The sequence below is a fragment of the Heterodontus francisci genome, chromosome 4 (assembly GCF_036365525.1).
Source record: "Heterodontus francisci isolate sHetFra1 chromosome 4, sHetFra1.hap1, whole genome shotgun sequence".
NCBI lineage: Eukaryota > Metazoa > Chordata > Chondrichthyes > Heterodontiformes > Heterodontidae > Heterodontus > Heterodontus francisci.
The window spans coordinates 170,732,106-170,756,296 of NC_090374.1; the positions used below are offsets into that span (position 1 = coordinate 170,732,106).

General features: G+C 41.4%; 1 protein-coding gene and 1 long non-coding RNA gene across 4 annotated transcripts in view; one reads left to right on the forward strand and one right to left on the reverse strand.

The window, feature by feature from the left end:
* Positions 1–902: 902 nt before the first annotated feature.
* The window catches only part of ift74 (intraflagellar transport 74), a 91,914-nt gene continuing 68,625 nt past the window's right edge, over positions 903–24,191 (reverse strand). For 2 of the 3 annotated variants that reach the window (XM_068030524.1, XM_068030525.1), the window contains 6 exons: positions 23,210–23,307; positions 21,768–21,894; positions 18,120–18,283; positions 11,854–11,979; positions 5,726–5,786; positions 903–2,021 (listed from right to left, as the gene is read on the reverse strand). In XM_068030524.1, coding sequence (XP_067886625.1) covers positions 1,906–2,021; positions 5,726–5,786; positions 11,854–11,979; positions 18,120–18,283; positions 21,768–21,894; positions 23,210–23,307 — 692 coding nt within the window. In that variant the 3' untranslated portion in view covers positions 903–1,905. Of the gene's footprint in view, positions 2,022–5,725; positions 5,787–6,166; positions 11,672–11,853; positions 11,980–18,119; positions 18,284–21,767; positions 21,895–23,209; positions 23,308–24,191 lie in introns of those variants that run through there. The other variant, XR_010974939.1, reaches the window with a different exon arrangement.
* The window catches only part of LOC137369384 (uncharacterized), a 29,625-nt gene continuing 24,389 nt past the window's right edge, over positions 18,956–24,191 (forward strand). Inside the window, exon 1 of the long non-coding RNA XR_010974941.1 lies at positions 18,956–19,154. This is a non-coding gene — a long non-coding RNA (uncharacterized lncRNA). The remainder of the gene's footprint in view (positions 19,155–24,191) is intronic.

Sequence of the window (24,191 nt, forward strand, 5' to 3'; positions counted from 1 at the left end):
TTTTTTTCTCTTCCTGCTGTTAGTTGAATGGAGCTTTCACTACATAAATAAAAACAGTTACTGATTGTTGCACTTGCTCGATAATGATGGGAAAACTCGCTGATAGAATTCAGCTAACTCTCATCAAGAAATATTGCTGCTCAAAAAGAATCTGGATGAAAGTTCTGAGAGATCCTAGGAGGACTTTGGAAATAATTCTGTAAATATTACATTGCTGATTATCAGGGTGGGGTATAGTGTCATAATTAGCCCTTCGATTTGAAGAGTCATATTCGCATGAGTGACTGATGAAGCTTTGTTCTGATTAGAGATGTGCTAATGATAACCGTTTGAGGTCAGTAGGAAAATACTGAGAATACTGGCTTCACCATCTCCCATTCCTGAAGAACCCTGGGAAGGAAGTGGGAAGGATGCACAGCCCACTTCCTTGCTCTATGATCCTGATTTCATGAGCAGCTCAGTAGTGTTTTATTAAGAGCACTGATCTATCTGTGCTTGATCACAGTGCATTATCTCTCATCTTCATTGATCCCAGTTGACCACACCATCCTCCCCACCTCTCCTGTTATCCAGCTTAGTGGGACGCCTCTTGCATTGTTCTACTCTTACCTGTATAATCATAATAAAAGAATCTCTTTTCTTCCCCTCCTGCATCGTTAACTCTTGTGTTCCCTCCCCTCCTCCCCCAAAATCCCCCATCCTGCCTTGGACCCCTCCTCTCCATGCTACCCCTTACTAATAATCTGCAGATATGTAGTCAGGTTCTGCATGCACACTGATGATACTTAGCTCTACTTCACCATCATCTCTCAAACCTTCTGGTTGATGGCTGACACCATGTTCATATGTGGGGAAAATGAATAGAGTGGTGTAATGAGATTAAAGAAAGCACTTCACAAAAATTAAACACAAATGCTCTAATTACTTTTATTGGACTTCCGAAACAGAACATTTTAATTGTCATTGTACAATAAAACTGAAATACAGAGTAGATTATCTCAGCACTAAATTGCAGTCATCAACAAATTCAGAGATGATAAATACACATATACCTCAAAATTTTGTTTCGAGATATTTTAATTGGAAATAAAGTTACCTGTTAAAGAATTAATGAGACGACATGCCATATTACATTACGTATAACAGGGTAGCTTCTGTTGCACAAGTCAGTCCCTTCTCAATATGAAGATGGTTACAGGTACATGGAAGTAGATCACTTTGCCTAACCACATCAGCATCTGTCCTCTATGAGAGCAAATAATTTTTTGTGAAATACTTATATTACTGCATGGTTCCAAATGTAACTGAGACACAGTACACAGAGTTCAGTTAATGGTTTCCACTTATTGTCCTGCTAGCTTAACCATTTTATTCCCTAGTATTTCAACAATGTGAACCTGTCCAATTTAGTTTGTACTGTATGGTCTTGTTTCTCACTCCTAACCCACAAGGCTACAGACCAAGAGCTGGAAAATGGGATTGGGCCAGATAGCTATTTATCAGCCGGCGCGGACACAATGGGCCGAATGGCCTCCATCCGTGCTGTAAATTTCTATGATTCTATCACAGATCATGCACCTTATAGTGTATGCATGCTATTTCCCCAGATTTATAAGAATGGCTGAAGGGGTTCATGGAGTTAAGATTCAGCCCTGTGTAAAACAAAATGTACAGGGCAATGTTTTTATTGTTGATGCCTAGAACTCATGTGCAATAAATACATTTGACAATAAATCAGATGCAGTGTAAACTAAAAATTGAAAATACAAAATTTGTAGTATGAAAAAAGTTTACTCAACGATAAAGTGTAAGCTTATCCTCTTGTGCAAATTTCTCAGTTTGAAAAAAAACAATCAAAAGAATTCTCTTTAATGTCCTTCCAGATTAGTCAGGAAGGAGTTTAGGTCAGTTTCTGGTGTTTTGAAGGGCCTCTTGAAGTATTTTGTTGAACTCAGCAAGTTGTTTGGTCACATTCTTCACAACTGGCTGGTAGTCACTCTCCATACCCTTTGTAGCAATGACTGTTGGAACAGAGTTAAGGAAATTGATAAGAAGAATCACAAGCAAAATCAGTTCTTTTGAGACCTGAACAGATTGAACCTAAAAGACAATAAATGAAAAGGCTCATAACCCTCAGAAACTTGGGAATAACATTAGAACTGCCAGCAATGCCACAAAACAGGTGTGTACGCATACACAGTATATAGTAATTAATAGCATAGTGTCAGGAAAATGGATTAATGTAAATAGTTTTGCTTTAAATTATAATACATTATTTCCAAGTTAATATGCTGTTGCAGCATTTCAAGTGCATATCCATTTTTTTTTAATGTGATTAAGGTTTTTGCCTCTACCACCCTTTCAGTCAGCAAGTTCCAGAGCCCCCACCACCCTCTGGATGAAAACATTTCTCAACTCCCCACTAATCCTTCTACCAATCACCTTAAAATCTATGCCCCCTGGCTATTGACCTCTTCTGCTAAGGGAAACAAGTCCTTCCTATTCACTCTATCTAGGTCCCTCAGTTTTATACACCTCAATTAGATGTCCCCTCAGACTCTTCTGTTCCAAAGTAAACAACCTTAGCCTATCCAATCTCTCCTAATAGCTACGGACCAAAAGCTGAAAAATGGGATTCGGCCGGATAGCTCTTTTACGACTGGCACAGATATGATGGGCTGAATGGCCTCCTTCGGCACTGTAAATTAATGATGCTATGATATTTGTAGACTACTTGACCAAACTCCATGAATTTTATTACTGCCTTATAATTGTAACTCCTTTCTATATATAGTAAGTTACAATTATGGCATTTCAGTAATTTTCTTGTGCATTGGTGCCAAAGTAATGTTAACAGCATATTAACTTGGAAATAATGTATGATAATAATACTCCAGTCTGAGCAACTTTCTCATAAATCTCCTCTATACCCTCTCTTGTCATAATGCAGTGACCAGAACTGTTTGTAGTACTTCAGCTATGGCCTAACTAGTGTTTTATACACTTCTCGCATAATCTACCTGCGCTTATGTTCTATGCCTCGGCTAATAAAGGAAAGTATCCTTCTTAACCACCTTATCTACGTCCTGCTATCTTCAGCGATTTGTGGACATGCACTCCAAGGTCTCTGTTCCTCTACACTTCTCAGTATCCTACCATTTATCGCGTATTCCCTTGCCTTGTTTGCCCTCCACAAATGCATTTCCACACTTCTCCAGACTGAATGCCATTTACCAATTTTCTGTCCACCTGACCAGTCCATTAATATCTTCCTGCAGTCTACAGCTTTCTTCCTCACCAACCATACGGCCAATTTTTGAATTAATAAAAATAGGTCTTCTGCTTCTATGATGCAAGATTCTTCTTTGATCCTCATTAGAAATATTTAATAAGACAGGAGCAGTTTCGGATTGGTGCTTTCAAATAAACTAAACTACAAAGATGTAAAAATATGCCCAGTAAACAGGAAAAATTAAGACTTAAGAGCATTCAACAAAAAAGCTGAAATGGTAAATCCGGAAAATTGGAGTGACTGAGGAAACATAATCACAAGATTGATAAATACAAAGACTTAACAAACACTAAAATACTGATTTGTTGATGGCAGTAAAAATAGATCATCAAGAGGAAGCCAGAGAATATTAATTAGCAAACAACAAGCTGCTATTGAGAAGATGATCCAGTAAAACTAATTGGAATGTCAAAACAACACGGACGTTACAAATCCAGCTTCTTTGGTAATATGCATGCCACGATCAAAAACACTTACTTCAGTTAGAGAAATAAGAATAGCACAAAGAGTTGTGAATTTTGGGATTTTTTTTTTAAACACAAGTTTATACAGTAAATGGAAAAGTCCTGGGGAAAATTGATGTACAGAGAGATTTGGGTGTTCAGGTCCATTGTTCCCTGAAGGTGGCAACGCAGGTCAATCGAGTGGTCAAGAAGGCATACGGCATGCTTTCCTTCATCGGACGGGGTATTGAGTACAAGAGTTGGCAGGTCATGTTACAGTTGTATAGGACTTTGGTTCGGCCACATTTGGAATACTGCGTGCAGTTCTGGTCGCCACATTACCAAAAGGATGTGGATGCTTTGGAGAGGGTGCTGAGGAGGTTCACCAGGATGTTGCCTGGTATGGAGGGCGCTAGCTACAAAGAGAGGTTGTGTAGATTAGGATTATTTTCATTAGAAAGATGGAGGTTGAGGGGAGACCTGATTGAGGTGTACAAAATCATGAGAGGTATAGACAGGGTGGATAGCAAGAAGCTTTTTCCCAGAGTGGGGGATTCAATTACAAGGGGACACGAGTTCAAAGTGAAAGGGGAAAGGGGAAAAGTTTAGGGGGGATATGCGTGGAAAGTTCTTTACGCAGAGGGTGGTGGGTGCCTGGAACGCATTGCCAGCGGAGGTGGTAGACGCGGGCACGATAGCGTCTTTTAAGATGTATCTGGACAGTTACATGAATGGGCAGGAAGTAAAGAGATACAGACCCTTAGAAAATAGGCAACAGGTTTAGATAGAGGATTTGGATTGGCGTAGACTTGGAGGGCCGAAGGGCCTGTTCCTGTGCTGTAATTTTCTTTGTTATTTTCATAAATGTGATTTTTCAGGGGTATAAGGGATCAGTGGAAAGCCAAAATAGCTACTAAAAATAGTAACATTTCTTGGAGAAATCTTGATTGTTAGTTTTGTGGTGGTTGTTGGTTTGTCAATGGCTGACGTTTTAGTGATTAAAGGTTGTTCATTGTAGCTATCTCTTAGTTGTTAGTGCGATATTAGAAACAATCAGCTTGGCTTACTTGATGGATAGTGGTTTGTAATATCTTTTGATCAAGATATGTGAGCAATTTTCCTACATCCTTTGGAGACTTTCAATGTGCAATGTTGAGCAAAGTGCAATGAATACTTTCCCATACGTATGTCATAATAGAAGAAAATTGTGTAGATTTTGACTGCTTTTTAAATCATAACTCCCTTTATTAGGGGAAATAGTTATACAAATTAAAGTGACAACTGAAATTGAACCCCAACTAATATATGCAACCACTGGGATTTAAGTGAAGAAGGATTTTTGATGATATATTTGTTTAATAAAACTTTTCTGTTGAATATGAAATACAAAACGGGACCAGATGGTTCCTGTGGGTCATCAGTCTATCCTTTCTGCTCTGGCAATCAGCTTCAAATATAGTTTGGCCTCTTTACTCAGAGTGATAAATGTTTGGAACAACTTGTCAATGTAGTAGCAACAAATATGCCGGGGACATTTGAAGTAAGACTGCATACTATAAGCAGCGAATTAGGACCAGAGAGAGATGAACTGTGCCAGAATGATGTCAGTCGTGGCTCCGCAGGTAGCACTCTCCCCTCAGAGTCAGAAGGTTTTTATTTTTTAATTCTTTTGTGGGATGTGGGCATACTGGCAAGGCCAACATTTGTTGTGGGTTACATAACCAAAACTAATGCTCCAGCCCAGCAATAATGGAGTTCTGCTCTGTCGGAGGTGCTGCCATTTGGATGAGACATTAAACCGAGTTCCTGCCAACCACATCAGGTGCATGTAAAAGATCCCATGGCATTATTCAAAGAGGAGCAGGGTAGTTTTGGATAGTTTTTAAACCAGGGTCCTGGACAATATTTATCCCTCAACATCCATATGAGAAATTATACTTTAAGTATTTTCTAAACTGAAAGTAGAACTGATGGATGTGGTCAAGGATACATTCTTTCATAACAAAGTTGTTCTGCTCATGGTGCTGCCATTTGCGTTCCAGATTCATTAGCTGAAAAGAAAAGTAAATATTAAGAGCTACAATGATAGGTTCCAATATTTATGCACTGTTTTCAGAGTTCAACTTTTAACTTATTTTAGCTGGAATCCAACAGATCTTCCCTGACACCAGCTGACGTTGCTTGGACTCCATTTTCCACATGAGGTGCAGTGAAATGGTAAACACATTCTTCATAAATTAATTTTATGATCTTGCGATGCTGCGGGCACAGTAAACTTTCCAATCTGAGCACATGACTCTGTAAAGAGATCAAGACATATTTCCTAATGCCCTATAGGTGAAGGAGAAAATCTTTCCCATTATACACATTGTAATTTCATTTTAAAAGACTTATTTCTCAACAAGAAAAATTATTTAATTAACCTTCATACCCATATCCAAATGGAATACCACTTTGTGCAAATTCATTACAGAAAGTTCCAGCTTCTGGTACACTTTTGTCTTCTTGTAAAATTCCCAATCATATTGTATCCTTCAATCAAAGAATGAAAAGGAGCCTTTCATCTTGTCAAGCAGAATTCAGAAAAACAATGGCACTTCTGTTAACTTCCTCTGACGTATGATTTTCGATACCTCATTAACCACAACACTTCTTAAATATACAGTACTGCTTAAAAGGAGAAACTGATGTCACAACTACAATGATATATCATAACTGCTACAAACGCTAAGTGTTAAAAATATAAGCCTATGCAATGAAGTAAAATATCTTTCAGATCAAAAAGGAACTAGGCCCCTAATTCAATCACTGAAATAAATCCTTTTTGATCTTTTAATTAAAAAACACAGCAAGATGTTTAAAGTAAATGTAACAAACAATTCAACCTTTATGACAAAACAAAGGACTCACCTGAAGGATATAAACACTAATAAGGGAGCAGCAATTAGAACAGACCCAGCAGGGCAGCAAAATACAGTCAAAGCCAGTGGCATTAAAGCGTAACACCAAACCGCGGGCAACACTCAGGAGTTCACAAGTGAAAAGGGCCTTTGTTAAATCAAGAGTTTTGGTACATGATGCGCTCCTTTGCAGCACCAGACAAATCGAAATTCCACCCTACCAACCAGATTATTTTGAATCCACTCCATCATTAAGACCACCTTTCACCTTTGTAACATCGTCAACTCCACCCCTGTCTTAGCTCATCTGATGAAACCCTCATCGATCCCTTTGTTACCTATAGACTTGAATGTACTCCTGACTGGCCTCCCATGTTCTGCCCTCCACACACTGGAGGCCACCCAAAACTCTGCTGCCTGTATCCTAACTCAAGTCCATTTCACCTATCACCGCCTGTGCTCGCTGACCTACATTGGCACCCAGTTAAACAACATCTTGATTTAAAATTCTTATTCTTGTTTTCAAATCCTTCAAATATCTCGTCCTTCAATATCTCTGTAACCTCCTCCAGGCCTACAATCCTCAGATCTCTGCACTCCACCAATTCTACCCTCTTCAGCATCCCCGATTTTCATCGCTCCACCATTGGTAGCCATATCTCCAGCTTCCAAGCCCAAGCTCTGGAATTCCTCTTCCTTAACCTCTCCTTTAAGATGCTTCTTAAAATCTATCTCTTTGACCAAGATTTTGGCCATATGCCTGAATATCCCCTTATGTGACTTGGTGTCAATTTATATTTAATAAAAGTTCCTGTGAAGGGGCTTGGGAAGTTTTACTCTTTGAAAGGCGTTATACAAATCCAAGTTATTGTTGAAATGGACAGGTTTTACTGTATGGAAAAATGCATAAATTTACTAAAGCACAATGCATTTCCTTGGAATGTTTAATTTTTGTGCGAATGGAGCATTGTGGCAGATTTTGTTAGGGTTTTTTTTTTAAAGACTAGCAAGAACCAATATGCAGGTTTTAGTGAAAAACTGATTTACAAGGCTTTGCAATGATTTTGTGGCTGCATGAAGTTCGGACACCATAGACTAGAACATAGATTTTCAAATTAATCTCCATAGACGCAAGTCTGTCAGCAAACCCCAGAGAGTCTGCAAGGTCATCAGATTTTTAGTCTGTTGTAATAACAGATAATAGCAATGGCATTAAAATTGACGGATGATAATGAACACTTAATCTTGGTGCAAGTAAAATTAATTTAGTTCAATCTGTATATTAAAAATCTGTAATTTACACAGGTTCTGCCCTCAAGTATAATACTAACTGGAGGGATGCTGGAAGGGTCGTTGTTTCAATAAGTGTGATGGACTGGATACAATAGTAAGCAATGATGGGAAGTGAAGTGTGGGTGAGAAAGGGGAAGCAAGGCTAATGCAAGTTCTTTAAACAAACGCTGTTTCATTTACAAGAAACTGAAAACAGTTACACAACAGTTTGTTCATTCAAGTTAATGATATAGATCTTGTCTACAGTTCAGTTTCGGCACCATGTTGCTTTTTTTAAAATCAAATATAAACTGTGAACATGAACACAATAACATACTAAAAACAACAAAAACTGATTTTATTAATGGATAAAACATCACAGTGGAATTTGGCAGCTTGTGACAAGGCGATCTGAATAAATTTGAGTCAGTCTTTTCTCTCCACAAATAGGGAAACATTTGTGCTAAGTTGGCTTACTTATTGTCATTGACGCACATATACATGTATACACACACACAAAATTTCCTTGCTTCTATAGTCTAGCTTCCTGTTAGTGCCAATTATCTATAATAACTATAAGCTGCAGTGTGAAGATTATGGGACAACCGGACTAACAATGGCTACCCTTCATAATTCAGAACACCAACAGGAAGCTCAAATGGTTATCATGTTGATGTTTATTTCCTAGAAGGTAAATCAAATGTTTTACAAATATAGTAGACTAAAAGCAGAATTTGGGCTAGCAGGGGCCAGACAAAAAAAGTTCCCAAACTCTCCAGTTCTCTGCCAGAAGTGCCCATTGTTCATTCTCACACAAAATGTTGAAGACCAGCAAGATTGTTGATAGCTGGAAGGGCCCCTTTAAAAAGCACTGTGCCATTTTTTTAAACCCTCCATTTGATTGCAAGATACAGGGTTTGTTTCAAAGTGTCCCATGACAGGATTTCAAGCAACAGGATGAAGAAATACAAAGGGAACATGCCAGGGAGATGAGCAGAAATAGAATGCCCATACCCACTGTGATGTCAAATATATTAGTAGGTCCAGCACAGCTACATGCTAACGGCTGAGGTGGGAACTGTTACAACAAGATCTAGACTTTGGTTAGAAGGTAGTTGGAGAGCTGATCCACCTGCTGCAAGGAGCCCAGCCACCAGCTTTCAGCACAAGGACAGTACTGGCACTGACAGTCAAAGTCAGCTTCACTGTTAACTATTCTGCCATCAGCTCCTTCCTGGTCTCGGCCAATGTGTTGCCTGCAGATGCGTCAAAAAGGCTACTGATGCACAGTAGATCAGAACTGCCAGCTTCATCTCCCTTTTTTTTGTTAAATAGCAACAGAAGCATCACAAAATTCTCAATTTTACAGTACAAAGCATAAGGGTCATTGATGACACTCATGCATCTTGAGATGCTGTAAGTTTAGGGAATCCGTATATTGACACATGCACGTAATCTGCAGCTCATCTTATGTGTCACTAAACAAACATGCATCTAGGGCCTGTTGGGCCGATTTGCTGTGTGAAGCCCCATTAAGGTTTTGGTGTGATAAAAACTTACGATGCAATTGGCAGCCTTTGTGTGTGTTAAGCATGTAAAAGGTTGCACAGAAGCTTTAGTGAAGTCACAGAGTAACAGTATCCAAAGGTCCACTTTAGGATCAATTTCCTGATGCGATCAGGGAGCAGCTTTGATTGACAAGGGAGTCAAGGGTTATGGGCAGTAGGCAGGAAGGTGGAGTTAAGGCCACAATCAGATCAGCCATGATCTTATTGAATGGTGGAACAAGTTCGAGGGGCCGAATGGCCTATTCTTGCTCCTATTTCTTATGTTATGTTCTTTCCATTTGTAGCATGCAAGCACTTCAGAATTGGGCAAGTAGACTTGAATACACTTGGCACTGAACTTGTAATTCCATTGGAGAGAATAAGTTGTCACTTTCAGATGTTGTACTTCAAATATCTGGGAGACTCATTACTGCCCCAAATTATTGAAATTGATCCCACAACAAATTTCCTGCAACTACTACAGTGCAACTTGTCATTCACTGAATGCCCATTTAAGCAGGGTACAGGGAGTCCTCCATTATACTGTCTGCACAGAACTGCAATACTTGAAGCTATGGTTGTGCAACTTCTGCAAATTGGATTTTGTTCTGCAGTTTGTGAGTTGTCATACAGAAATTTCTGCATTATTATGAGGGTAATAATTTTTGTGGCTGCTTGCTGGTGCTCTTCAGTAATTACAGACTTTGGCACACAACTGTAGCAACAGCAGTAAATTGTCAACCTCAGCTACAATACACCACACAGCATGACCATTCCATTGGGCTTGCCAACAACTGCTCTGGATTTGGAGGGAGGGAGAAGAGTTTCAGTGGAGGCAGCAAAGACAGGCACTTGGTGCCCATTCCAGTTAGCCTAGAGACAATGCTGTCTGACTGAGGAATGGGGAATGTCTGAGGAAACCTGCTTTCACTCCCTCCACTTCAGCAGGAATGTTGTCACTAAATTGCGCCATTTGCTGAAGGCTAACCTATAGACAAGATCCAGCAAAAAGAATGTCTGCCTGCTGTGGTAAAAGTCCCATCGCACTGAACAGCTACACCATAGCAGCAGCCTGTAGGAAACAATAAATGCCTAAAAGGTGCTCTTACAAAGCACTTTTCAATATTCCTGCTGTACTCTGGGAAAACAGAGAGTTAAGGATAAGATATATAGGTACTTCCAAGGCAACAGTGTGGGGTAAAAGTGCTTTCGTAGTTAGCATCTGGTTCCAATTACAGAGTGGAACAAAGCACACCAGGGCTGATCACTGTTGAACAGAGGATAATGTTTTGCTGATCAGGAGAAAAAGGGTGCCTAGAGTGGCTAGCCTTTATCTTGTCCTGGCCCTCTGTTGTGATCGATGGCTAAGCAAAGTGAAGGGGTTCTTCATTATAGGCATACAGACATGATTTCTTTATGGGTCGTCTTGCAAGTAATTTAAGTCAGGCAAAGTGAACAGTTTGCACCTCAGGGACAGATCTGGCTTTATTCAAGTATTGACAAATTTGCTTATTACAAGTGCTTGCTGTGTGCCTGTCTAACATACAGTTATCAAATGAGGTAATCCTTACAAGGTGCATTGCTCCAACTGGCCAAAGATATGACCAATATTCCCTCTAATTTTTCCTTGTTGCGCACAGCCCGTTTATTGCACTGCAAAATACATTCAAGATTACTATGCGGCTGTGCACATTTTAAGAGTTGGTTCTGTGTGGCCTGTTTATTGTGCTGTACGGTACATTCCAGACTCATACAGCTTAGAAGGATGCTGTCTGTAACCCCTTTAATACAATTGAAGGCAATTTAATTTGAATATAATGTTATTCCTTGAAAAGTAGCACAATGCACTCAAAGTTGTGTGTGAAATTCTTCTCCATTACAAACCCCCAGATGACAGATACTTAGATAAACTGATCAATGTAATGCAGAGGTTTTCAACCTTGGCTTCCTAACCCTAAGGAGTCTGCTCGATCATCAAATTTCTGCCTGTCAGCAAAGTTTTGCACTGTTCTGTGTTTAATTGACTTAATGGCATATTATTTCAGTTGCGGTATAACTAAATACATATTTTCTGAAATGACAAAGGTTACTTCCCTTTGGATTGCTGACACTGTCTGTTGGAAACAATATTTACAGGGAGTTCCAGGGAGTGTGTCAATATTTGCAGGGAACTCCATCACAGAAAATTTGGAAAACCACAAGTGTAGTGAAAATGATCTGTTGACCAAAAACAATGTTTTGTTGTTGTTTTATCAAAAGACATAAACTAAATTAAAATGTAAAATAATCACCATATCTGCAAGTTAAACTACAAACCTTTCTTTTCAGAACAAGTTATTTACAATCCATCTATATGTCATGGTACTAAGCAGTCCGAGACAGTTAAAAAATAATCCTACCTGTGCATGGGTCTCATTTTCCTGTAGCTGCATCTTCAGAGTATCGTACTCCTTTGAGACTTGCTGCATTACCTTCTTAAAGATGTTTCTGCGTTGCGTCAGTGTCACTTTCTCCTCCTGCAGTTTCTAGGTAACAGATGGAATGAAAATTGTCTGTGCATCATTCCTGGTAAATCAATAAAATGCTCAACAGCAGAATTGTGTAACATAAGCAAAAAGATCCCCATCAGAATGACAACATTGAAAAATAATGCTAATCATGGATTAGGCCAGAGTTTTGAACGTGATGTATCATTTGAAATCAAGACTAGAAAAGTTAGCCAGAGAACAGGTGATGTGACAGACAAGATGAGGACTAATATGATGTGGATCATAACAGAATGAGGTGATGGAACGAGACTCTTTACCAAGGTTAAGATCATATTTGATGCAGATAAGTTAGCCTAAAAAATATAGTTTCTCTTCCAGAGAGTTAGCAACTGTACATCAGGATGGGAAAGCAGAAGAAAGTTCTATAGAAATTATAAAAGATAGCCTTTCCAATAGAACAGGAGTGGCTAAAGACAAGACAGGAAAACAGCGATTGATGATTTTTTTCAATAAAAACGTGCTTACGAACTTTTAATAATGATTTGCAGAAGTTACAGATGGGATTGATCAAAGATTAGTACCAGATCAGATAAAAGGGGAAGAATAAGGCATAATATTTTATAATTGCACCTAGAATAACAAGCTGTTTTATTGGCACAGAAAGAAAGATAACAAGGGTGGAAGTAGCAGCCGGACACTCGAAAAGCAGCAAAGAATTATCAAAGATCATTTCACTTAGTTGGCATAAAAGGATAGTTTAGCAAGACTCCAGTCTCAGCATGGAACTTCATTAGATGGAAGGGTGAGTTAGAAAGATAAATAGGGTTAATTCTGCAACCCATGTTTCCACTTTGTGAGAAACAGAGTTAATGGGCTGGATTCTAAGAGTCCGCCGCCAAAGTAGGCAGGCGGACATAAAAAAATTCGGCCCGCACGCACGGGCACCACGTCACTGAGCCGTTGCGATTTCAAATGCGACGGCTCATTTGCATAGCCGTGCACCCGCCCCCGTGATGGCATGAAAGAGGCGGGCGAGCCGCCGCAGGCATCGGCATCCAGCACCAATGCACAGCGCCATTTTTAAAAAGACATACAGCCCTTAATGGAGATTTTAAAATTAAAGGGGCAGGTCAAGTTCAATGACCAAAAAAAAAAGAATTAACTTACCATTAAATTCATTTTCCCCTCCCTCCCAATAGCATTTCCGGCCATTCGTGCCCTTCTCCCCCAGAATACAAAATACTCAGAATTTGCCATCCCCCCCCCCTCCAAAGTTCGGCAACTTTGCCCTTTACCCCTTCCCATCACCCCCCTGACCAACCTGCATTGTTTTAACCTCACTCCCTCATCCCGGACAGACAGAAGATTCTCCTTCCCTCCCCACAGGTGTCATGCCACGTTTCCCCGAACGGGTATTTGAAGGCTCGGCATTGTTGGCCGCCTGAATGAAGATTGGTGTGGCGATTTAGGAGGCGACGGGACCCTCATTAAATCAGGTATGTAAATTAGTTTACATATTTAAATGGCAGTCCCGTCGCCGAGCAGCGGGGTGGCCACTACGAGGCCTCGCCGCCGCCGAGATTGGCACGGGGCCTGTCGCCGTCGGGGGCAAGCCTCCACCGCACCGATCTTCATTGCCTCCCCCCACCGCCTGCCAACATTCCCGACGGTGGAGGAGCTTTAAAATCCAGCCCAAAGTTTCAGGCAGAAAGGTCACAGACCTGAAACGTTAACTCTGTTTCTCTCTCCACAGATGTATTTCCAGCACTTCCCAATTTTATTTCAGGTTTCTAGCATCCAAAGCATTTTGCTTTTAATCCCACTTTATGAAATTCATTGAAGGAACTTTGCCTCACAGCATTTTAAAATCACACTACCCCAAAAATGTATTCTTAAAAAAGCCTAGTTTATACAACATACGAATTAGGAGTAGGAGTAGGCCACTCGGCCCTTCGAGCCTGCTCCGCCATGCAATAAGTTCATGGCTGAACTGATTACACCACATTTCTACCTACCCCTGATAACCTTCCACCCCCTTGCTTATTAAGAACCTATCTACCGCTGCCTTAAAAATATTCAAAGACTCTGCTGCCACTGCCTTTGAGGAAGAAAATTCCAAAGACTCACGACCCTCAGAGAAAAAAATTCTCTTCATCTCTGTCTTAATTGGGCGACCCCTTATTTTTAAACAGTGACACCTAATTCTAGGTTCTCCCACAAGGGGAAACATCCTTTCCACATCCACCCTGTCAAGACCCCTCAGGATCCTATATTTTTCAATCAAGTCACCTCTTACTCTTCTAAATTCCAGCGGCTACAAGTCTAGCCTGTCCAATCTTTTCTTGTAAAATAGCCTGCCTATTCCAGGTAATAATCTTGAAAACCTTCTCTGTACTGCCTCCAAAGCATTTACATCCTTCCTTACATAAGGAGACCAATACTGTACACAGTACTCCAGATGTGGTCTCACCAATGCCCTGTATAGCTGAAGCATAACCTCCCTACTTTTGTATTCAATTCTCTTCACGATAAACGATAACATTCTATTAGCTTTCCTAATTACGTGCTGTACCTGCATACTAACCTTTTGCGATTCATGCACTAGGACAAAAGAGCCCTCTGCATCTTTCACCATTTAGATGATATGCTTCTTTTTTATTCTTCCTTCCAAAGTGGACAATTTTACACTTTTGCGATTTTCCAATCTAACGGAACCTTCCCCAAATCTAGGAAATTTTGGAAAATTAAAACTAACGCAACAACTATCTCACTAGCCACTTCTTTTAAGACCCTAGGATGAAGTCCATCAGGACCCGGGGACTTGTCAGCCCGCAGCTCCAACAATTTGCTCAGTACCACTTCCCTGGTGATTGTGATTTTCTTGGGTTCCTCACTCCCTCCATTTCCTGACTTTGGCTCAGCAGCTGCTGCCTCTAATGGTTTACAAAGGGATGCTGCAGATGTGGACTGGTGCACAGAAGGTGAACGAGGGTGATGTGTAGCTGGCAGAGCTCATGTCGGTTCCTATGGTACAGAGAAACTTTGTTGATAAGCCACTTCCGTACATCCCTACCTCACTGCCAGCCCTGCGTGCAGAGCCTGGGTGCCATCTGCCCTCCCATGCGTCTTTCATGTTGGAGGTCCTCAGCATCCTCATAGTCTGAGGAGGAATCCTATTGATGTCTCTCCTCAAAATGCCAGGCCTGGCCCCTATTGGGTGCTTAGTTGTGCAGAGCAGCAATGAAAGGAGCTGGCCTTTTTGGCCCGTAGTACAGGGCATCACCCAATCTGTACTGGCATTGGAGGTGCTCTTTAAGCATGCCGATCTCCTGCTCAATGTGGCTCATGTAGCTCAGTGGCTGGCATTGTATCTCTCCTCTGCAGCAGTGGTGGGGTCTCTCACTGGCGTCGGGAGACATGTCTACAAAGGATAGCCCTCATCTCCAAGAAGCCACCTCTCCATCTGAGCCAGTTCAGTGAACAGTGGTGGCAGCGGGGACTGGCGCAAGACCCAGCTGTCATGGCAGCTGCCTGAGAAGCAGCTACACATTTGCAGCAACCATCTGCGATGATCACATACCAGCTTCATCTAGATTGAGAGGGCTCCTTTAATGTGACGTCTGCAGGTGGTAGCCTGGCAGGAGGCCTGATGTCCACGAGTGCAGTCTTTGAGCATTACAACCTATGGTTCTCCGGCAATGGTGTCAGAACCAGTGGCCCTCTGGGCCTGGCTGAGAGAGTCTGTCCTGAAGTGGACATACTCACTGGCCCTCCTGTGCAGGGCACTGGTGACCTCCCTGATGCAGCTGTGCACTGCTGACTATGTGACCTCACAAAGGTCTCTGGTGGGCCCCTAAAAAGATGCAGAGGCATCAGGCTTGAGAACCACTGCCACTATCAGGAACAAAGGCATGGGATGTCCACTGGAGCCCATGGGCTGCAGGTCATCCTTGAGCAGGGCACAAAGACGTGTTACCACCCACTCTAAATGCGCAATTGCCTCTGACACTGGTGCTCTGACATCTGGTGGCATGTTATGTGGGGCCTGTAGATAGATGCATGGCAAATGTAATGGCGAGCTCCTCTTGGGTGCTGCTGCTCATGATCAGCGGCCTCTACGTGGATCTCACCTGCCTGTTGATATTGCCTCTGGCGCATACAGATCCTCATGTGCAGAGGATCACACAATGTAGGATGCGCCATACCAATTTCCATGTGATAAATAAAGTTGAACCCTGCATGTATTCCAAGGTTCCTAACAGGGCAGGGATTGGTGTTGACGGGTACATCAGCTGCTTTCCAGGATCAGCTATGTGGCGTGCCATGGCACTGCCAACACTCAGTGGCACAGCATGACCACATCAAGATCCTACCAGATGAATCGATTGACCTCACCATCCATACAACCTTAATGCTCCTGCCCTTTCTGGCACCCTCTCCATACACAGGGTGCCTAGTGTGCCATTGCCCCCTCACAAACACAGAGAGTACACTGTTAACAGAGGGATGGTACACAGTACCTCCCTTCATGCCAGCAGAGCTTTCCCACCAGTAATCCCAGACCCCTTCCATCTAAGAATGCAGAGTGAGACCCTTGTTTATTCCCCCCTCCCTCTTCCCTTTAAGAATGCACAGTGAGACCCCTGAAAAGAAACTTACCTTCTGCCTCTGTGGACCTGCCAGCTTTTCCAATCGTGAACGGGACGGCATGTGATGGCCACCCGTTCATCGAAAAGTCCAGAAGTGTCAGTGGAGAGGCAGCGGGCAGCATAATCAGCAAAGGTAAAGTACCGTTTACCATATGCTAATTGTGGTGCCGCCGCCGTGCAGCTGGGGGAGGGGGGGGCGCCGCACTGAGGTCCCGCCACCGCCGGTAATATGCGGCAGGCCCATCTCGACATCGCGGGTCGAGGCGGACCTCTCCCCACAGCACTTTTCCGGCCCTCACGCCACGACGTCGAGGGGCTGGTAAAATTCAGCCCTCTATGTACTCCTCATCTAGGCTATCTCTGCTCATCTGATTTTTCCAGTCTATATGTAGGTTAAAATCCCCCATAATTATCACTGCACCTTTCTGACAAGCTGCCACTATTTCTTCCTTTATACCTCGTCCTGCAGTGTGGTTAATGTTAGGTGGCCTGTACACCACTCCCACAAGTGACTTCTTGCCTTTATCATTTCTCATCTCTACCCAAACTGTTTCTACATCCTGGTCTCCTGAACTTAGGTCATCCCTCTCTATTGCACTAATACCATCATTAATTAACAGTGCCACTCCTCCACCTTTTCCTAACTTCCTGTCCTTCCTCAATGTCATGTACCCTTCAATATTCAGGTCCCAATCTATGCTGTCCTGTAGCCATGTCTCTGTAATGCCTATCCGATCGTACTTCTATTTGAGCTCTCAGTTCATCTGTTTTGTTTCGAATGCTATGTGCATTCAGATACAGAGCCTTTAGTTTTGTCCTTTTATTATTTTTGTAACCTCTAGCCTCTTAGATTTGTATGCTCTGTCCCTTCCTGTCACAGTCTGTTTATCATTTTCCATATTAATACCTTTCTTTCTTGCCTTATCTCTACTCCTTGATTTACCATAATAATAATAATCCAGAGATTATTACCTTTGAAGTTCTGTTTCTTAATTTGGCGCCTAGTTCCTCATACTAACTATGCAGAACCTCTTTCCTTGTCCTGCCTAGGTCATTGGTACCTACATGGACCACGACGACTGGATCCTCCCCCTCCCACTGTAAGTTCCTCGCCAGCCATGAGCAGATGTCCCGAACCCTGGCACCGGCAGGCAACACAGTCGTCTGGACTTTCGCTCTTTGCTGCAAAGAACAGTGTCAATCCCCCTCATTATACTGTCCCCTACTACCACTACATTCCTTTTTTCTCCCTCCACTTGAATGGCTTCCTGTACCATGGTGCCATGGTCAGGTTCATCATCTACCCTGCAGCCCCCACTCTCATTCAAACAAGCTGAAAGAAACTCAAACCTGTTGAACAATCGCAAAGGCTGAGGCTCCTGCACTCCTGCTGTCTGGGTCCCCTTACCTGCCTCAGCTGCAGCCACACTCTCCTGTCCCTGACCATTGACCAAATCACACTTCATTCCCACGAAGTGTGAAAGTACATCCAGTTAACCCATTATGAATGATTTTCCCTGCCATTACCTTTTTTTTCTCTTCTCCAGCTGCCTTTAGTCCATCCAAGTCACTATAGGTTTCCAGAGCATCCGTTATTTGCTGAATCTTTTCCTTTAAAGAACTCAGTTCAGCACCAATCTTGCTTTCGAGTTGTTCGACCTTCTGAAGGTCCTGTTGGAGCCGTTGACTCTCTGTGGTTGGATGGAGTGAAGGAAAGAGTAGTCATGCTCTAGATAATTTTCCTCACATCTTCAGGCAAACCAGACAATTGCATAAAGTCACAGCAGCCAACAAAAATAGATGAGATAAAAAACAGCACAATACATTTTACTAGGTCATTGTGGAGGATAATGTACAAGGTACAGTGACATATTCCTTCATCAGGCAAGAATTTCTACAGAACATTGGCTAAGTTAAAATATCAACTACCTTGGGAAGTCACTCTATAAGTAATTACCAGTAGTTTGACCTTATGAAATATTTCGAGTTCTGTGCTGTCTAAAATGTTTGAGTAATCCATGCGAATTCTTATTTACTTGCTCAGTGTGAAAGAATTCCTTTGATCAGTGTCGAAAACCATAACATGAAGAGTTACAAATGTAGCTGTTATGCCCGTGCTGTGTAGCATTTTTGAGGGACGGCAGTTAGCAGGAATCTGAATTGCAGATTCTGTCCATGGATTGTTCAAAGACGCAGTATAATTATTCTAAAAAGGGCTCTTAGTTTTTGAAACTGTTATTTTAAAGTAATATGTAAATTGAGCACAGTGTTGCTGGTGGTCTGCTTTATTCCTTTGTTTCTGTACTATTATAAATCTTTTGTTTGCAGGATGCAGTCTGACAATGTTTTCTGCTTTCAGAAGGGACAGGAGAACATGGTGATCAGTCTATTTAACCTCTGATTCAAAATATCTTACTAAAAGTGTAATTGTTTAACCTCTGGCACACTACTCCCATTCACAAGGCGTTAGTTTCAAATCATAGGGAACTGGGTCTGCCTTTAGAAAACTGCATTTTGCTTTGAGCAAGAAAAAGGCAGAACAAAGCTCAATTTTAACATACGGTAAGTCCTTTAAAATATAATTCAAAATATTTCAATAATATTAATATCTAATGAACTAAAATCAGCTAGAATGCTACCTAGTAATAAATTAGCCTTACAGGTGGCTCCAAGGGAATTAAAGCCATTCTACAATGCAGTATCGTTTTGAAACCTCTATTAATTTTGCTCTCCCTTTTCCAAAAGCATTGCTGTACTTCAACACCCTCAAAGATGCATGAAATGATTTACTGATACTTTAAGCTAATGCTAAAGAAGGTTTCAGTATTGGACAGCCTTTACATTTACCCTTGAAAAGTCAATTATGAGAATCAAAGACTCAGCAAGTTGTCGTTTTTACCCAGTGCCATAAATGCCGAAAGATTACCACACCCCTACTGTCTAGAAAGAAACCAAGCAAAAGAAAGAAAATCTCTAGCATTCTCCTCCTTGCTCAGTAATAAATTTAATTAAAGAGTCTTTGGCCTATAAACTGTGGTAAAGCAAGAAGCAGGAAGAGGATACAGTCCAGTTCCTTCTGATAGGACTTTAGGGGTCACAACACTTCAGACTGTGCTCTTTAGAGTAATGTATTAACTTGAACAAGTTCTTGACTATCTTGTGGAAAGCTGCCTGTATAGTAAATCTGTTTATCTAATTCAGTTTCCTCCTTTTCAAAGTTAGTGCAAAAATATACCACATATTTTGTTACAGATATAAAACTTGAAATAGAGGAAAAGAACTTTTAAACCACAATTCAAGAATCTCACTAAAGTCAGATACTAAACCATATAAAACTCACATCTGAAAGCGTCTAGCAGTACCTTTTAGCTTTCCTAACAAGAATTGAGTGAAAATATTAACTTGCTAACACCCTTTTGCATTAAACAATCGTAAAATTATGATCCATGCAGTAAGGACATTATCTATTATACTAATAAAATATTCTATACACAAAAAAAACATTAACAGATTATTAAGGCTGGGCTCGAGAAGGAAATCCTGAACAACAATGCAAGTGTCAGTGGAGTCACTAAATGCTTACAAGAAACTCCACCCATCGAGAAAGAGCTGTTTAATCCAGACACTGGAACTTTCTGCGCCATTTGTTCAGTTGACAGTTTTATCAATACATAGATCTTGTCATATTTTGTACCAACAGACCAATTTATTTCTGAGTTACCGACTGCAAGCTATTTCGACAGCATTTATACAGCATCCTTAATGTCCAAGTTAGTCCCAAAGTGCTTCATGGAGAGCAGGGAAGAAAAACAACGAATGTCAGGCCAAAGGAAGAAATATTAGGAGGGCTTGAAACTTGGTCAAAAAAGTGGATTTTAATGAAAGTCTTAAAATGAGCAGAGGAAGCAATATCGGGAGAGAATGCCAGAGCGTGGAAACTTGGTTGAAGGGGGGATGCACAACAGGCCAGAGTCAGAGAAACAGAGGGTCTGGGGAGATGGTAGTGCTAGAGGAAGTTACAGAGATAGGATGGGGCAAGGCGATGGATTCAAACACTAGGATTTTTGAAAATATTCTTTCTCGGGATGCTGGCATCGCTGGCAAGGCCAGCATTTGCTGCCCAATCCTGTTGCCTTGGGTATGACACAACTGAGTGGCTTACTGGACCACTTCAGAGGGAAGTTAAGAGTCAACCACCTTGATTTGAGTTTGGAGTTACATACAGCCCAGGCCGGGTCAGGATAGCATGTTTTCTTTCCCAAAGGACATAATGAACCAGTTTGGTTTTTATAACAACCTGACAACTACATGGCAACCTTTACTGATATCAGTTTAAAAAAAAACTGAATTCAGACACTGCCATGGTGGACCTTGAACCCATGTTCTCTGAAGGTGCAGGGGTGGGAAGAAAGTCATTGGTAAAGATGCTCTGATTTTGGGCAAGAATGGAACCAAGTGAGGGAAATCAGCAAGACTGGGCAATGGAAGAATGAAAAGAAAAAAGACAAACTTGTATTTATACAAGCGTCTTTCATGACTACTGGTCATCTCAAAGCACTTTACAACCAATGAAGTACTTTTTGAAGTGTAGTCGCTGTTGTAACACAGGAAATGCAGCAGCATGCGCACAACAAGCTCCCACAAACAGCAATGTGATAATGACCAGAAAATCTGTTTTTGTGATGTTGATTGAGAGATAATTATTGGCCAGGACACCAGGGATAACTCCCCTGCTCTTCTTCAAATTAGTGCCATGGGATCTTTTACATCCACCCAGTTTAATGTCTCATCTGAAAGACAGCACCTCCGACAGTCTAGTGCTTCCTCAGTACTGCACTGGAGCGTCAGCCTAGATTTTTGTGCTCATGTTCTGGAGTGGGACTCGAATCCAGAACCTTGTGACTCAAAAGCAAGAGTGCGACCAACTGAGCTACAGCTCACATTAACATTGAAAGCTGAAGGACACTGAAGGGACATGGAGCAACTGGCCGCGTCAAAGGTGGCAGACAGGTCAAGGAAAATGAGAGTAATGCACTATGGTCGCAGACACAGAGTTTTGGTGCTAGGGGCAACAACAACATGGTTGAAATATTGCATAGTCAATGCACTTCAAGTCGAATCTTATTTCAAATGTATAAAGTCAGCGATAAGGTGACATATTTAAATATTTCTTACCATCAGTCAATCCCTTGGCAGTTGTCTGGGATTTCTGCATTTCAGTCTCCTTGAAATTCAGGTCCTCCTGCATGGACTTCAGTTCATGTGCAGTTATGGAGGAGATCTGTCTCATTCGGTTCATATTCTGTATTGCAAGACCATGTGGTGCATTAAACATTGCTAAAATATATCGACTCAATGTCCACACCACCCAAAAAACTATTGTAAAGAACAATGGGGTTCTTGATGCAAAAGACAAAAGTGGGCCAAATAAGAGCAAGAGGTTATAGGAATAACAAAAAAAAATTATACAGATATGAAAGATTAATGATATTCAGTTGGGAATTTTGAAACCAAATGTTACATAATTTGTCTGACCCACTTTGTTCTTTTTAGCTATTTTACAGTAGCACTGAAAATCGCAGATGCTGTATAATTATTTCAATTTTGTTGTTTCAGCAGGACATAAAAAAAATTTATGCTTCAGAATTAAACAGCACTCATTTTTATAACTTCCACTCTTCTTACAAAAATGCTTCCTGGTTAATGTATTAAAGGGTGGAATGCTCAACTCCCTAAAATTGGTATTCCACCCATAAAAATCTTGCATTTTCCATTAGTAATACACTGAAGTGTTCCTTTCATATGCTGCAAAGAAAACCACCAACAGAAAGGCTTGTCTAGGATCATCTCATTTGGTGTTGCAAGATGATCGGATACTCCATTAGCAAATTCAAATTCAAGATATTTTATCCAGCATTATTTACGACTTAATAATGTTTTATCATACTGAGTTACTATAAGCGTATACTGGTGATAAAAGTCCACTTTTATACAAAAACATTAGGTACCACAGTGATAGTAAAGTCCACGGCCTAGGCTTTCCATACCCTTCCTCCACTGAGATGCATTTCCAGTAGGGAAGGACTGTTAGCTCCCCTCTTGATAGGTTCCTGTTGAGGCTGACCATATTTCTGGCTCTCAGGTCTCTGCTGCTGAGCCATGCCAGCGTAGGGGCAGACACTCACTGCAGCAGGACTCTGTTTCTCCTACTGCAGTAGCCTTAACAGGTGGCCAGGAACTTTCCGCTGGAAAGACGAATTACTGGTTGAAAATTTCTAATTTCATTAATGGGCCTACGCACATCCATACTCTGTGATGGGCATCTCATCAATTATTGGAGTGATGAGAGAATGGGGGCTCTCCCTGCAGTTCTCCGAATAGGGGTCTAGTGTTCCAAGAATGCAAATGGTGGGAAACACAGTGGAGAAAAAGTGTTCCCTCATATGCTTGCCTACCTATGGTTGAATGCAGTTTACCCTGACAGACTGGCCCCTGGTAAACAGCAGGTGTACAACAGACCACATTCCAAAATTGTTACCAGGCTCTGTCTCCTGGGTTCAGCCAAAAATTGAGCAGGGAGCAAAAAGGCCAGGCCTATTTTATCTGATTGAACTTACCCTGCTTGTGTGTTCCAGAAGGGCTACAATACTAGCCTCAAGCTGAGCTTTCCGTTCCAACTCTTGTTTTTTGATTTCTTCATAGGTATCCAAGAATGCTTGAAAGATAAATTGTGTGCCCAAATGTTACTTTTTATATATTTCATTTATCATCCTCTGATGGCAACATCATTGCATTTGAAGGAGATCATAGCTCTAAATGCTCTGATATCGTGCCAATAGTAGAAGGTCCTACTAACATTGGAAAATCGAGCCTCTGGCCTTGTGCACTACATTCTTACCATGCCTGATTATCCGAAGGGTATTTCAAAGCGGGGAAGGTAGGTTTTGCTGCAGCAAGTGAAACCCAGTGAAAGGGCAAAGGACCCTCAGAATGTCCCAAAGTGCTAAACGGCAAATAACATACTTTCCTGAATTGTTGCCAAAAAGGGAAACATCCTAGCCAATTTGCATACAGCAAATGAGAGGAACATGTTTTACTGATGTTAGTTGTGGGATAAATGTTGACCACAAAACATTTCCTTTCTCTTCTGAAAAAGTTACCAAGGCATCTTTTACATCCACCTCAAAGGTGAGTTGAAGCCTCAATTTAACATCACCGCCAACAATGCAGCGGTCCCTTAGTACTGAAATGTCAGCCTAGATTGCATGCTCAAGTCTCTGAAATGGGCTTGATCTCATCACCTTCCGACTTGGAGGTGTTATCACTGAGCCATGACTGACACCCAAGGTTGCGTACAATGCCTAAAATGCTACCTCCCAGTGTTCCCAATTTAAAATTGAATGGTTGATGGGCACAACAAAAAATGTGTGCAAAATGGAAGAATGCAGTTACCTTTACCTTCACAGTTTGTTGTCATTTTCAGCTAGGAAAGAGGAAGCAGTGACTTCTTGATTATCAGCAATCTCCCTTCATGCAGTTGGCACTTACACTTTTACTGGAGGTTGATCTTTAGCTCCAAATAGGTGCAACTATTCTTTG